The sequence below is a fragment of the Pongo pygmaeus genome, chromosome 1, assembly GCF_028885625.2.
Source record: "Pongo pygmaeus isolate AG05252 chromosome 1, NHGRI_mPonPyg2-v2.0_pri, whole genome shotgun sequence".
NCBI classification, from domain to species: Eukaryota; Metazoa; Chordata; class Mammalia; order Primates; family Hominidae; genus Pongo; species Pongo pygmaeus.
This window is the reverse complement of record NC_072373.2, coordinates 179,799,667-179,815,967: the sequence shown is the minus strand read 5'-3', so window position 1 is coordinate 179,815,967 and position 16,301 is coordinate 179,799,667. Positions and strand designations below refer to the sequence as shown.

The 16,301-nt window shown below is 38.8% G+C and overlaps 1 protein-coding gene across 1 annotated transcript in view; it reads right to left on the bottom strand.

Moving 5' to 3' along the window:
* FAF1 (Fas associated factor 1) overlaps window positions 1–16,301 on the bottom strand; it is a 534,220-nt gene that overhangs the window by 209,434 nt on the left and 308,485 nt on the right. Inside the window, exon 8 of the mRNA XM_054488490.2 lies at window positions 11,590–11,676. Within this exon, the coding sequence (XP_054344465.1) occupies window positions 11,590–11,676 (87 nt within the window). The remainder of the gene's footprint in view (window positions 1–11,589; window positions 11,677–16,301) is intronic.

The window sequence follows — 16,301 nt, the reverse complement described above, 5'->3', positions numbered from 1 at the left end:
TGGCCAGGCTGGTCTCAAACTCCAGAGCTCAAGTGATCCTCCCGCCTCAGCTTCCCAAAGTGCTGGGATTACAGGCAAGAGCCATCGCTGCTGCCACTCCCACCCTGCCATGATACTTTGTTTTCTTATATATATTATTTCCTCTTATGTTTTCACTTAAGTCCTTGAGCATTTTCATAGCATTTATAAAAGCTACTTTAAAGTCCATGTCTGCCAATTTCATTATCTAAGTAACTTCCATGTCTGTTTCTTTTGACCGACTTCTTTTCTGTTTATGGGTCAGATTTTCCTGCTTGTTCATATGTGTAGTAACTTTTAATTGGACGCTGGACTTTGTTTTTAGAGGCAGTTACCTATTAATCAGCTTATTCCTTATTGAGGCTTGTTTTTAAGCTTTTAAAAAGTCCTAGAGTAGCCTTCATTCTAGGGCCAATTTATCCATTCCATTAAGGTGTTAACTCTTCTGAAGATAGCTACTGAATGCCCTGTGTATTCACTGAGGTGTCTCTACAATGTGTAGTTGGAAGAAACTTGAAGCAGTTTTAGTTTTGTGTAAACTCTGGGGATTGTTTACCTTATAGCTCCAGTTAACTGTTCTTTTTCCTAACAATTTCTCTTTGCTTAGCCTCCTGGATTTTCACCCTATGCATGCACAGAGACTGGTATTCAGCTAAAGACTTAGGGAACCCTATGCAGATTTCTGGAGATTTTTCTCTGCTGGTAGTCTGCTTTGCAAAATCTAGCTGCTGGAGCCTCCCAAAACTCCAATCTCTGTCCCTTCAACTCAGCGAAATTACCAAGTTCTGTTTTACTTTCCCTTTCCTGCTATGGGATCCAGAAGTTGCCTCCAGGCAGAATTTAAGACTCTCATAGAACGCTTGTTTCCTTCTTCAGAGTCCTGCTGGCTAATATCTGAAAACAGTTGTTTCATGTATTTTATCCTGTCTTGCAGTTGTTTACAGAGAGGGGGAAAATCCCAAAGCAGTTGTCCCTTCATGGGCAGAAGCAGCAGTCTACAGGTTTGGGATTTTAATAAACTGAAATTAAGACCCACAGCATCAGGTCTTAGTGCTTGTAAGTTTCCAACTGGGGGCTGTCTTGCTTCCATGTGTTCTTCCTCATATTTACTGAGCAAACATTTCCCTTGAGTGCTTCATCCACACTTCCAAACTTCTCACTCTTGTTCAGAATAGAATTCATTTCACAACTTTTCTTTTAAACCCAAACTTTCTTCTACTGCTTTCAAAGCTGTTCTTTCCATCTGTTTAGTCTTTGCCTGTGTTATTTGCGAAAGACTCTATATGTTGACAAGGGCAATGAACCCTCTGAAGCTACTGAGTCTCACCACCATCAGAAGCAACATTATCCATGACCTTCCCAAATAAAGAAAAAGTCAGTGAAAATGTCCAAAGATTGCCTGAATCTGTCTGCCCTAGGACAGGCTAACAAAGTAATTTAAATAGCATAAGATGACCCTGAAGCTATTCAAAGAATGCTTCTGATTCTGCATGTGTATGCAATATAAAGAAGGTGCTTACTCAAGGGAAAGAGAGTTAATGTTTGTTGAATGCCTACTAAATGCCAGACATTACACCAGGGGTTGGCAAACTTTCTCCGTAAAGGGCCAGACAGTAGATATTTCAGGTTTTGTGGGCCATATGGTCTTTGTTTGCAACTATACATCCCTGCTTATAGTGTGACAGCAGCTGTGGCACAGTACATTAAGAAATCAGTGTGGCCAGGCGCTATGGCTCATGCCTATAATCCCAGCATTTTGGGAGGCCGAAGGCGGGGAGAACCTGAGGTCAGGAGTTTGAGACCAGCCTGGCCAACATGGCGAAACCCCGTCTCTACTAAAAATACAAAAATTAGCCGAGCGTGATGGCACCTGCCTGTAGTCCCAGCTACTCTACTCGGGAGGCTGAGGAAGGAGAATCTCTTGAACCCAGGAGGCAGAGGTTGCGGTGAGCTGAGATTGTGCCACTGCACTCCAGCCTGGGGGACAGAGTGAGACTCTGTCTAAAAAAAGAAAAAAAAGGAAAAAAAAAAAAGAAATCGGTGTGAATGTGTCCCAAGAAAATATTATTGACAAAAACAGATGCTGAGTGAGATTTGGGCTCACAGTCATAACTGTCAACCCCTGCATTATATTACGTGCTTTACATATTAGATATAATCATATGAAACTTCTAATCTGTAACCATTTTTGTCCCTAAAAAATGGCAACTTCATATGGTCCCACATAATAATATGTTAACCCATGAAATCTTCACAATAGGTTTTCAAGTGTGTTAATATCATCTCCATTTTGTAGATAAAGAAACTGAAGCTCAAACATTAAGTAACATCTAAATAATAGTAATGTTAGGATTCAACAAACTTGGACTGGTCTGCTCAATTGCATTCTCCCCCACCTCCATTTCCTCTGCCTCCCACCCATACATATATACACACACATACATTGGTAAAAATCGGCTCACAATGTAGCTCTGCACACTCCTAAATCTGTTATTCTACTTGCTGCTATAAAATGCTTAGTTTTGATAATTTAATTTTTATTAGAAATAAATGATTCTCAAAATGTTTATCCAGTTACTATACTCATACAAATCAATCCTTTAGTTTATTGCCATAGATGTCAACTTTGTGGAGCACTGAACAATTTAAATAAATGAATGCAATTTAAATAAATGCATAAAACACTGTTTGATATAAATGTGAAGACATTTCTTACTTCCAATACTTATAATTTACAAAAGGAGGACTACAAGTATACAAATTAAAACATAATCAAATGTCCCTTTCTCTGAGAAGTCATTTTTTCACTACCACTAACTGTTAGCAAAATTGGTTGTTCCCTCTTCTATGATCCCATTGCATTTATATACTTCAGTTATCATTGTTTATATATGTCTCCTACTAAACTCATCAATCTCTGAGAAGCAAGATCTTATCATTGCAACTTTAAGGGCCAGCACAGTTACTGGCCTGTAAGAGTTGTTAAAGCGAACTAAATATGATCTGAGAAGGACTCTGTATTTCTTCTTCTTTCTTTTGAGATATAGTCTCGTTCTGCCACCCAGGCTGGAGTGCAGTGGCACGCTCTTGGCTCACTGCAACCTCCGCCTCCTAAATTCAAGCAATTCTTGTGTCTCAGCCTCCTGAGTATCTGGGATCACATGTGTGAGCCACCACGCCCAGCTAATTTTTTTGTATTTTTAGTAGAGACAGGGTTTCGCCATGTTGGCCACGCTGGTCTCAAACTCCTGGTCTCAAGCAATCCACCTGCCTCGGCCTCCCAAACCGCTGGGAGTACAGGCATGAGCCACCATGCCCAGCCTAGGGCTCCGTACTTCTACATTTGAGTCCTGGTGGAGGAAGCTTAACCTAACTTAATAGGTAGACAAGACTGAAAACCTAACTTATGAGTATATGCCTATAATAATAGTTGAGTCTTGGCCAATCTCAGCAGCCATTCTTCAACCACTGATACACTGCTGAATGTTCAAACTGTTTCCAAATAAGGCAAAAGCCAATCTGTAACCAATACAGCTGTTTCTGTACCTCGCTTCTTTCTGTACATCACTTTCCTTTTTTTGTCTATAAATTTGTTCTAACCACGAGGCATTCCTGGAGTCTCTCTGAATCTGCTATGATTCTGGGGGCTGCCAATTTGCGAATCATCTTTTTTTCTTGTTCAATTAAACTCTGTTAAATTTAATTTGTCTGAAGTTTCCTTTTAACAGAGTTGTTCCACAAATGTCAAGTGAATGAATAGATTAAAACAATAAATAAAACACAATAATAGCCAAAAGTCAACCATGTTAAGGCGTTCTTTCTAGTACATACTACTTCAGTCTTCAAAATAAACCTAGCAGTAAGTATTCTTGTAACTACTGACTCTTTAATCTTCACAATAACTCTATGAGTTATTGTTTGACAGTTACAGAGACTGAGATCCATAGATGTTAAGCTGCTTGTGGTGACCCAGATGAAGCCAGAGAGGAGGAAGGAAGGGAGACATGAAGGAAACAAATAGCAAAATAAGAAAAAAGCGAAAAAAACTTAAGTAGAAGAAGAGAACCATAAATGAATTTCTAAGAGGGTTGGAGAAGGCAGCACGGGAAGAAGGGCATAGGCAGGGTTTCTTAAAGAAAGGTCTTGGCTGGGTGCGGTGGCTCACGCCTCTAATCCTGGCACTTTGGGAGGCCGAGGCAGGTGGATAGCCTGAGGTCAGGAGTTAGAGACCAGCCTGGCCGACATAGTGAAACCCCGTCTCTACTAATAATACAAAAATTAGCTAGGCATGGTGGCACACGCCTGTAATCCCAGCTCTCAGGAGGCTGAGGCAGAAGAATTGCTCGAACCCAGGAGACAGAGGTTGCAGTGAGCCAAGATCGCGCCATTGCACTCCAGCCTGGGTGAGAAGAGTGAAACTCCATCTCAAAACAAAACAAAACAAAACAAAACAACAAAAAGGTCTTCAAGGAAGGAGATAATTGTTGTAGGTATTCTAGGTGGAAGGAAGAGTATGATTAAATGACAGAGTGGGACAGTACCAAGTATATTCGAAAAATAGTAAGATATGTATTTAGCTAAAGCTGAGACACATATGGTGTAATATTCAATCATTCATTCAACAAATATTTATCAAGTATTTACTCAGAGCCTGTATGGGAAAACAAACCTGGAAGGGAAGTTTCAGACTAAAGAATGATGCGTTTTGAATGCCAGCATAAAAATCTGTACATAAATGAGCCATTGAAAATAAGTAAGCAAGGCTGAATGTGATTCATGTTGTACTTCTATTTAGAAATATTAACTTTGGCTGGGCGCGGTGGCTCGTGCCTGCAATCCCAGCACTTTGGGAAGCCGAGGCAGGTGGATCACCTGAGGTTGGGAGTTCAAGACCAGCCTGACCAACATGGAGAAGCCCCGGCTCTACCAAAAATATAAAATCAGCTGGGTGTGGTGGCGCATGCCTGTAATCCCAGCTACTCGGGAAGCTGAGGCAGGAGAATCGCTTGAACCCGGGGGGGCAGAGGTTGCGGTGAGCCGAGATCGTGCCACTGCACTCCAGCCTGGGTAACAAGAGCGAAACTCCATCTCAAAAGTTAGAGGGCCTGGCCCTAATTGTTTGTATCTTTAGTAGAGACAGGGTTTCAACGTGTTGGCCAGGCTGGTCTCGAACTCCTGACCTCGTGATCTGTCTGCCTTGGCCTCCCAAAGTGCTGGGATTACAGGTGTGAGCCACTGTGCCCAGCCTTCAGATTCATTTCTATTTAAGAGTGGGGTGGGGAGACGGCTGTGTGCAGTTTTTATTTTATGTATTTATTCATTTTAATTTTTTTTTTTTTTTTTTTTTTAGACAGAGTTTTGCTCTTGTTGCCCAGTCTGGAGTGCAATGGCGCAATCCTTCAAGCAATTCTCTTGCCTCAGCCTCACAAGTAGCTGGGATTACAGGCATGAGCCACACACCTGGCTAATTTTGTATTTTCAGTAGAGACGGGGTTTCTCCATGTTGGTCAGGATGGTCTTGAACTCCTGACCTCAGGTGATCCACCCATCTTGGCCTCCCAAAGTGCTGGATTACAGGTGTGAGCCATTATGCCCAGCTCTTTTTATTTTATATAAAAGCCACTGTGTAATGGTTTTACTTGTAAGTTATCTCACATTCTCAATGTGAAAATATTTAATAACTAGCTTTCTGAATCCTAACACATGCCCAAAGAGCTTTGATTCTAAAATTCCTAGTTTCTCAACTCTGAGTGAATATTTTGTGGCCAATGACAGAAATACAGAAGATCATTAGTAATCACGAAAGAAAAGTCTGGGCACAGTGCCTCATGCCTGTAATCCCAGCACTTTGGCAGGCCGAGGCAGGTGGATCACAAGGTCAGGAGTTCAAGACCAGCCTGGCCAACTTATGAAACTGTGTCTGTACTAAAACTACAAAAAAAAAAAAAAAAAAAAAAAATTAGCTGGGTATGATGGCATGCGCCTGTAGTCCTAGCTACTCTAGGGAGGCTGAGGAGGGACAATTGCTTGAACCTGGGAGGTGGAGGTTGCAGTGAGCCAAGACCATGCCATTGCATTCTAGCCTGGGGGTGACAGAGTGAGACTCTGCCAAAAAAAGAAAGAAAGAAAGAAAGGAAGAGAGAGAGAGAGAGAAGAGAGAGAGAGAAAAAAAGCACAATAATAAAGTATTAAGCTGGGCATGGTAGCTCATGCCTGTAATCCCAGCACTTTGGGAGGCTGAGGTGGGCGGATCACCTGAGGTCGGGAGTTCGAGACCAGCCTGACCAACATGGAGAAACCCCGTGTCTACTAAAAATACAAAATTAGCCGGGCGTGGTGGTGCATGCCTGTAATCCCAGCTACTCGGGAGGCTGAGGCAAGAGAATCGTTTGAATCCGGAAGGCAGAGGCTGCAGTGAGCCGAGATCACACCATTGCACTCCAGCCTGTGCAACAAAAGCGAAACTCTGTCTCAAAAAAAAAAAAAAAAAAAAAGTAATAAAACTGAAAGAGTTTGGCCAGGCACAGTGGCTTATGCTTGTAATCCCAGAGCTTTGGGAGGCCGAGGTGAGTGGATCACTTGAGGCCAAGAGTTCAAGACCAGCCTGGCCAACACGGCGAAACCCTGTCTCTATTAAAAATACAAAAATTAGCTGGGCATGGTGGTACACACCTGTAATTCCAGCTACTCGGGATGCTGAGGCATAAGAATCACTTGAACCTGGGAGGCAGAGGTTGCAGTCAGCTGAGATCTCACCACTGCATTCCACCCTGGGTGACAGAGCAAGACTCTGTCTCAAAAATATATATAAATAAAAATAAAAACAAACAAAAAACTGAAAGAGTTTTCTTTGTATAAGCATTATTAAATCCAGGAATTTAAAAAGAACTACATGTATTCATATTGTCTGCATTGTAATAAGGTGTCTAAACATAATTCACAGTGTTAAAATTATTTCTCCTATCTAGAAACCAAGAGCTTCCTTGTTAAAGTGTAAAATGAGATTTTGCCTACTTGTAACTCCTTGTTCTCACAGCTGAACTGTCACAGCATGAAAACATTTTCCTACTGGTGAAGCTTTAGATACCTATTTCCCTGATCAAAGAGTACAAAAGGAACGGAGTTACTGACAATTCATACAGTATCCCACACCCTATTCGAGTACAACCACAAGCAAAGAAAATACGTTAACTCTGAAGGGAGACGGGCAACAATGTTGTAAATGATTGTTGACTTCACTGAGTAGCCTGAAAATGCCCAAGACTGAAGTCTATTAGGTTCATAAGAGACTCAAGATTATAAAAGAATTGATTACAAGAGGTCTATTTCTTTGTCCTGTTGGGTGAGTCAAAGGTTAATGAGAAGTATACCGAACAAAACATCTCTTGTGTTACTGCAAAGTATTTCTCATGAAGGATAAAAATGTAAGTGAAAAAGTATTTTAATCTAGTTAATTAACTTCTTTTTTAAAAAAAATAGCTTCACTGAGGCATAATTTATATGCCATAAAATTCATCATTTTAAATGTTCAATTATTTTTTAAAACTTTAGAGATGTGCAACCTTTACCACAATCTAATTTTTAGAACATTTTCATCACCCCAAATCCATTAATTTCTTTATCTATGGTATTTTCATAAATTCATAGAATCCAATGATATCTAAGGCTACTGTATATTTAAAGCCACAGAAATTTCTTCAACTGAGCAATAAAAGTACAAAATGACCTCACTTTTAATGACCTTTATAACCAATCCTCTACTCTGGCACTAGGAAGCAAATGTTCAGGTGCTTTCTCTGAAAGTTAAACCATTCTAAGTATTAAGTTATGGCACACTGTCTTGGAAAGAAATTAATTATATTTTTGTTGGTAACACATTTCAGGCTGTTTACACAGCTGACATTTCTCAGCTGTACCCAATTCATGCCCTAAGCTGCGAGGACTATTTTGTTTTGTAGCAGATGCCTCCACTTGAATCATTTCAGTAAGTATAAAAACACCATTGCCTGCAACAAATATAGACTACAAGTACCAGTTTTATGAGCTTTTATACTCCTAATGAAAAAGGTTTTATGACATATTATTTGGCCAGGATCTCCTCGAAATACTGGTTATAAGCCATTTTTGGCTACATTCAAGCACTGGAGCTAGTGAATCTGCTGTGGCATCAGTTAAAAGCAGCCTGGCCCTAAACATCTTTGTTGTATCAAATCATGCAAGCTCAAGGCAACATCCTGCCAATGCGGCAACATTTGCTCTGGGGAGGTGTGGGCAGGCACCACTTCACAGGTTCTGGGACAAGGTGCAAATGGGAATAATGAGGCTAAAAGAATCAAGCCTCTTAATAGGGATTCCCTCTTGTGTTTGCTGTGACTTAAGAGCACCAAGTAGTATTACAGTCTTGGAAACAAACAGTTTTAGCTGCTTTCCATATTTTCCTATAGTAATTAGACTGCATGACAACTCTTTGGCAAAAAATTAAATGTTATAAAAACCATTAAAACATGGGTCTCATAAAAGACCATGCCAACTCAATTCAATGAATTAGCACCTAAAATGTATAAGGCACTATTTTACAGGCAGAAGAATTGATCATATTTCATCGACTTTGCCTATCATTCTTGGAACTTGTACCTGATAAACCAATTTCAGTCTGGTTTCTACAAGGGTGGGGTGCAAAAGCAGTTGGCTTTTCCAACCCTGTGAAGCCCCACATTTCCAGAGTTTCTCTATTATCTTATGTCCCTGCTCTTAAACAAGACAATTATTTTTGCTTTTAACTTTTTATTATGAAAATTTTCAAACATATACAAAAGTTGAGAGAACAGTATAATAAACCCAATATACGTATCACCCAGATTCAACAATGATTGATAGATGCCTAATCTAAATTAGCTCTATCCTCACTCACTCTGCCACACATAGGTTATTCCGAAGCAAGTCTCAGACATCATTTCTTTAAACCAGCCAATTCTTGCCTGTAATTGTAATCTGTAATTATAATAACTTTTTTTGCAGTTATCTTAATTATAATGTCGACCCATTTACTGAGTGTCTACTATGAGCCAGACACTGTTATTTATATTATCACTTATCTTCATAATAGTTCTGCAAATTAGTGAGAAAATTAAAGCTCAGAGAATTTAATGATATGCTCAGGTCTTAAAATTATTTTCTTCTATTAATATTACTATTCTTGTAACAAGTTCTTAGACAATACTAAGAACATTTCTGTTTTCTTCATGCCTCCTCAGGTAAACAGTAGACCATCATGTATGAACATTATTCTTTTATTTTTGTAAAAATAAAGGTAGCACATTTTCTATCAAATTTCTCACTCAAGCAAGAAAAACAGCAACAAAAAACCACAAGAAAACCACAAACACATCCCTATCCTTAGCCATAGATGACCAGCCAATAATTCTAATTATATACTATAACATCAATGCTAAAATCAGTTTTTCAGAAACAAATTTAAGCACCTAAACCTAAAGATTTTTTTTTCTGGAAGTGTTTATTAAAAATAAAGCGGTTTTTGTTTTTGTTTTTCAGATGGAGTTTTGCTCTTATTGCCCAGTGGAGTGCAATGGCACAGTCTTGGCTCACTGCAACCTCCCCCTCCCAGGTTCAAGTGATCCTCCTGCTTTAGCCCCCCAAGTAGCTGGGATTAAAGTCATAAGCCACCACTCCCAGCTAATTTTGTATTTTTGGTAGAGACAGGGTTTCACCATGTTGGCCAGGCTGGTTTCAAACTCCTGACCTCGGCCAGGCACGGTAGCTCATGCCTGTAATCTCAGCACTTTGGGAGGCCGAGGCGGGCTGGTCACCTGAGGTCAGGAGTTCAAGACCAGCCTGGCCTACTTGGTGAAACTTCATCCTTATTAAACATACAAAAATTACCTGGGTGTGGCGGCGGGCGCCTATAATCCCAGCTACTTGGGAGGCTGAGGCAGGAGAATCAATCGCTTGAACCCAGGAGGTGGAGGTTGCAATGAGCCAAGATTGTGTCATTGTACTCCAGACTGGGCAACAGAGCAAGATTCCATCTCAAAAATAAATAAATAAACAAACCCCTGACCTCAGGTGATCCACCGGCGTCGGCCTCCCAAAGTGCTGGGATTACAGGTGTGAGCCACCATGCCTGACCAAAAATAAAGGTTTTGCTATTTTCTGATTATTAAAGTTTCTGATTTTTAAAATTTCATAATCCACAAAGCATGTTCCAAAGGCATAGTGTTTACATTGTAATTAGATTCAAGTAGCATCTACATAAATTGTCTTAAAACTTTTCTGTCTTCCACAAAATTCTTTTGTATTAAAATATATTGTGGTGATGCTGGAAGAGGAGTGAACTGTAGTTATTATCCAGGCAGAAACATAATATTTACTAGAAAATATTAAAAGATAATTCAATTCCTAGGCATAATCATTATTTCAGTATTGATCGTTACAAGACGTTTACAAAGTCCCAATTTCTTTTTAGCCCTATTTATTTTAAAAATTAGATGTAACTCGAGATTTCCAGAAACATTCTCATTTTTACTTTTACTTTTTAAAAAAACTTAGGTATCTGGTTAGAACAAGCAAGTGTATGGGGAAAAGTGGCCAAAACTGAATTTCAGATGGCCTCCTTATATAATGAAATTTACTCTCATAGAAAACAGCAATGAGTGGAAATGACAGAGATAGGAAAGGCTTCAATTTACAATAGGGAAATCATTATAAAATATATAATAAGGATAAAAATGACAGACCATTTTCTTCCAGCTTCTTATGGTAGCAAAATTTATGGGTATGTTTGAGATTAAAGTGCTATTAACTATAAAAATTAACTTTTAAGTTATCAGTCTACTATGAAAAAGGTACTTTTAAAATTAAATATAATGATTAGCTTGATTTTGAAATATCTGTAATTTAGGAAAGAAAATGTTTTTGCCTTGAACATTTCATTAGTAGTATCTGAATATATTCTTCTCATCAAGAAAAAAACTAAGTCAAAGTCAAATCCAGCAGCATCAAATTCTTGCATTGATACTACAATATTACCAACAGAATGCTGACCTGCTTGGCTTGTGATATCTGTTCTAAAAGTGAACTCAAATTATTACAACTTCTCTTACTTTCACATTGCTTGGTTTTAGATAATTATTTCTTTTTTTTTTTTTTCCTGAGATGGAGTTTCGTTTTTGTCGCCCAGGCTGGAGTGCAATGGCACAATCTCGGCTCACTGCAACCTTCACCTCCCAGGTTCAAGTGATTCTCTCACCTCAACCTCCTAAGTAGTGGGATTAGAGGCGGCCGCCACCATGCCCAGCTAATTTTTGTGTTTTCAGTAGAGATAGGGTTTCACCATGTTGGCCAGGGTGGTCTCAAACTCCTGACCTCAGGTAATCCATCCGCCTCAGCCTCCCAAAGTGCTGGGATTACAGGCATGAGCCACCGTGCCTGGCTAGATAATTCTTTCAATGGAAGACTCAAAGCATTTGACTGTGCTTATTATCAAAGCCAATTAGACTGAAAGTGGCAAAAGAGAAAGGAGGATATAAAACTGAAAATTTGACTGTCACTTACTGAGTCGTCTGTAGCAGAAGTTGGCCAGCCCTCCCATAATTGGTGGCGAACGGGGATACTTGTAAGGTCATATACATTTCTCTTCACCTATGAAAAGAAAGAAACAGGACAATTAAAATAGAATTTTCACATGACTTATAGTTTCCAATCAATTTATGAGACATACAGTGTATTTCCTGTTTTCTTCTAGATTCAAAACAAGAATTTGAAACTATAAAAACCCAAGTCAAAAAATTTTGTAAAAAAGAACAAAACCAAATTTAAAAGCAGATTCTCAATGAAGACTAGATGAAATAAGAGTTAAGAAACATCCTCCCTCTCTTGTTTTCAACTCCTGGCTGACTTCATTTCTTTTCAGTCAAGAAACTTCAGGCACCCAGTTCACTAAGGGCAAAGTACGATTATAAATTTTTATAATTTATTTAATCGTTAAAACGCACAATGATTCAAAACCAAAAACATATATTTCAAGTTTCTATGTGGAATAGTGAAGGGTAGTGGGGTTTTACTGCAGGGCAAGGGAGGCAGGGGAGGAAAAACCTAAAATTGTCTTTATATTTTTTATGTAAGTTTCAAAGATACAGAAACTTATTATTAAAGTAGCACAGGGCCGGGGACGGTGGCTCACACCTGTAATCCCAGGACTTTGGGAGGCCAAGGCAGGTGGATCACCTGAGGTCAGGAGTTCGAGACCAGTCTGGCCAACATGGTGAAACCCCATCTTTACTAAAAATACAAAAAATTAGCCAGGCATGGTGGCGGTGCCTATAATCCCAGCTACTTGGGAGGCTGAGGCAGGAGAACAGTTTGCATCTGGGAAGCGGAGGTGGCGGTGAGCTGAGATCACGCCACTGCACTCCAGCCTGGGTAACAGAGTGAGACTCCCTACCACCGACCAAAAAAAAAAAAAAAAAGTAGCACACGTTATTTTTTTTGAAATCAATCCAAATTAAAAACTATTTCATGTAATATTTACTAACATCAGAGCTATAGGCCCTTCCTGAAAATTAAATACAAAAAATGCGTTAAAGATGAGAAACTATTTTTCCCAACATGCAACATTATACCTTTTACTTTGAAAGGAAAGGAGGTAAACTTAACAGAATAAAGTGTTGGAAGGTTAAACTCTACGTCAGCCAGTAATTAAGAAGTGTTGGCTAGGCATGGTGGCTCACGCCTGTAATCCTAGCACTTTGGAAGGCCGAGGTGGGCAGATCACTTGAGGTCAGGAGGTCAAGACCAGCCTGGCCAACATGGTGAAACCTTGTCTCTATGAAAAATACAAAAATTAGCCAGGTGTGGTGGCGTGTGCTTGTAATCCCAGCTACTCGGGAAGCTGAGGCAGGAGAATGGCTTGAACCCAGGAGGCAGAGGCTGCAGTGAGCTGAGATCGTGCCACTGCACTCCAGCCTGGGCAACAGTGTGAGACTCCGTCTCAAAAGAAAATAATAAAAATAAAAATAAAATAAAAGAAGCGTTACTGGGCGTGGTGGTTCACACTTGTAATCCCAGAATTTTAGGAGGTCAAGGTACGAGGATCACTTGAGCTCAGGAGTTCAAGATGAGCCTGGGAAACATAATGAGACCCCATTTCTACCAAAAAATAACAAAATTAGCTAGGCGTGGTGGCTCATGCCTGTAGTCCCCACTACACAGGAAGCTGAGGTGGGAGGATTGCTTGAGTCCAGGAAGTTGAGGATACAGTGAGCCATGATCACGCCACTGCACTCCCACCTGGCAGACAGAGTGAGACCCTGTCTCAAAAAAAAGAAAAAAGCAGTATGTCTCTCTTCAGGTTTTTTTTTCTATTTTAGTTTTTATTCACAAATAAATTAACGAATCATAATGACGGAGAGATTATCCATTTTAACTAATTCTTCAGGTTAATTATGGCATTATTATCCTACTGTATCAAATGAAGTTAGGATTGAAATGCTCCCCATCATATGTTCTATGTTAAGACTTGAGGCCAAGCATGGTGTCTCACGCCTGTAATCCCAACCCTTTGGGAGGCCAAGCTGGGAAGATCAGTTGAGCCCAGCAGATCGAGGCAGCAATGAGCCATGACTGTGCCACTGAACTCTGGGTGACACAGTGAGACCCTGTCTCAAAAAACAAAACAAAACCCAAAGACTTCAACAGGGTTCTTCATACTTCAACAAGCATCATATATTTATGTTTTAAAAATGCAGAAGCCTAAAGTATCGTGTTGTCCAATTATAGCATTTTGTTTTCACATTACCCTTTCTTATACATAATCACATCTAAGTTACCATTCCAGTGAAATAGAGATACAAGTTCACTACGGAAAGGAGAAACAAAAAATAAAACAAAAACACAGAACTCACTCTATTTTTATCTCTAATTCACACCTGTGGAAAAATGACTTAGTAAATGAGATCTGAGGAGCTTGGGGAATGGCTTGATCCGTACTCAATTCAAACAAACAGGTTTTCTTTAGAGGTTCTTAGCAAATGGCTAGTCTACCATGCAATACTTTGTTTATAGTCAGTCACATAATTTGGAAATTTTTATCAGTCATTATCAACCCAACAATTTAACCAAATGCAATTGGGTTAACCTCTAACCACTTTCACTAGCTGTTATTATTTTGTCATTTTTAAACATTAGTGTTCTTAACGAGAAAGGTGTTCCACAAACCGAGAGTGTTACATTAATGAAAGATGAAGGATAGAAGAGGGAGTATGAGGAGTTTTTAGGCTTCAAGACAAAATAATTTCTTAAAACTATTTCTTAAAATAATTAAGAAATTATTACTTTAAAATAATTTCTTGAAATTATTTTTTATTATGTTATCTAGATATAACCAACCTTATCAGCTATTTTTGAAAAAAAGCAGGACAAATATTTACATCCTTTTGGAAAGACCGCAAAGCTACCCTAGCATTGTAAAGTATACACAAATACTGTAAGTATACAAACAAATAACTTTGGAGTGGGATTCTTTGAATTCCACCTTAATTCCAAAATACAACAATAAAGTATTATGAAATAAACAGTATTTTCTTCTTTCATTAACTCATCTGTAACTGCACTGAATTGAATAACATTCCTTTGCTATTCTAAGCCTGAAAAGCATGTCCTGGCTATAGTGTTATGTTGGTATAAAGCACAACGCCAGACTGATGTGCTGAACAAAAGTGATCAAAGTTAGAGTAATGTTAGCCATTGCACAAGTATTTGGCTTCATTGTTCTCCCCAGAATGACATCTGTTAAGCAACTTGTCATAGAAATAAACTGGCTAATGCAGACAGAACTTGGCTGAGAGAGTCCCATGTAAAGCATATTAGGCTAATGTTTGATTGTTCCAATATAAAGGCTAAATTCACAGAGTATTCTGAGTTTAAACTAAAAGAATCTTATGTTGAACCACAATCACTAAACAACAATTTAGTGTTTTTCAAAAATAATTCCATGCATACCAATGCTGTTACCATATGTAGATGTTACCAGTATATGGATGAAGCACAAGTGATAAGATAGCAAAAGCATCAAAAGAGTGGGGATTTTACTAATAGATTACGATTCCATTTTCTTTATTGATGGTTATAGTTAATAAAAAATTGAAATCATAATCCTGCAGGGAAGAAAAAAATCCAAAATGTACACAAAACGTAAAAACGATTCTGAAAAAAGTTAGTATTCTAGGAAACCTAAATGATAAAATACAGCTTTGTATAAAATGATACAGATGAATTTAAAGTCATCATGGATCAGATGAAGGACACAGTTCTTTCAGAGAAGGAGGGAAGACGAAGAAATAAGAGGAAGAAAGAGGGAGGGAGGAGGGAAAGGGAGAAGAAGGGGGAAGGGGAAAACGGAAAAGGAGGAAAGAGAAGAGAGTTAGATAGAGGGTAAAGAGACGGAGAAATAGATGATAGGGAAAGAAAGAGGAGAGGGAAGTGAGAAAGAGAGGGGGAAGGACACTGATTGATTTGGGACTTGAGAGCACTTTAGAGAAGTAATAAGAATACACGCACAGGCTGGGTTGCAGTGGCTGGCATGCCCAGCTGGCAATATTGTGCTGCTTCTGACGGAGTTTCATCTTTAGAGTGTGTTAAATTCCAGTTAAGGACAAGTGGCACTTCACAGGGTAACACTTCGTAAGGGCCTTTTTGTCTTACACATTTTTTTTTTGGATCAGCATTGTCTCAAGATCATGCTGAACCTTCATAATCTTTTCAGTTCTTGTTTTACATGCAAATGTTTCAATTAGTTCAGAAGGAATTTAATAAATGCTTTGATTACCAGCTGAATATTAAACTTACATTACAAACTATACTGGTATTTGGATCTAGAGTTCTAGATTGACAACAGATTTTCTAATTTGCATTCAAGATTTTCTAAAGGTATAGTTTAATTTCTTCCATATCGTTTCAGATAAGACAATCATTTGCAACTGAGAAAATATATAAATCAGATTAATTTTTAATAGTATAGAATTAATATGGTACTGATTTGTTTCATTATTTGTCATTGCTAATAAACACCTGTGTATATACTATAATTAATGTGAAAAACTAAGTAATAATCTCTACTTCAAACTTCATGCTTCCTCAATGTCTGTGGGAACTTCAACGCTAAACACAGCACTGGGGAAAAGATCATTTCATTATAACCTACTCAATATAAAATTATAAAAGTACCTTCATAACATATTCATCTCCCACAAACTTTTCTTTTGATTCAT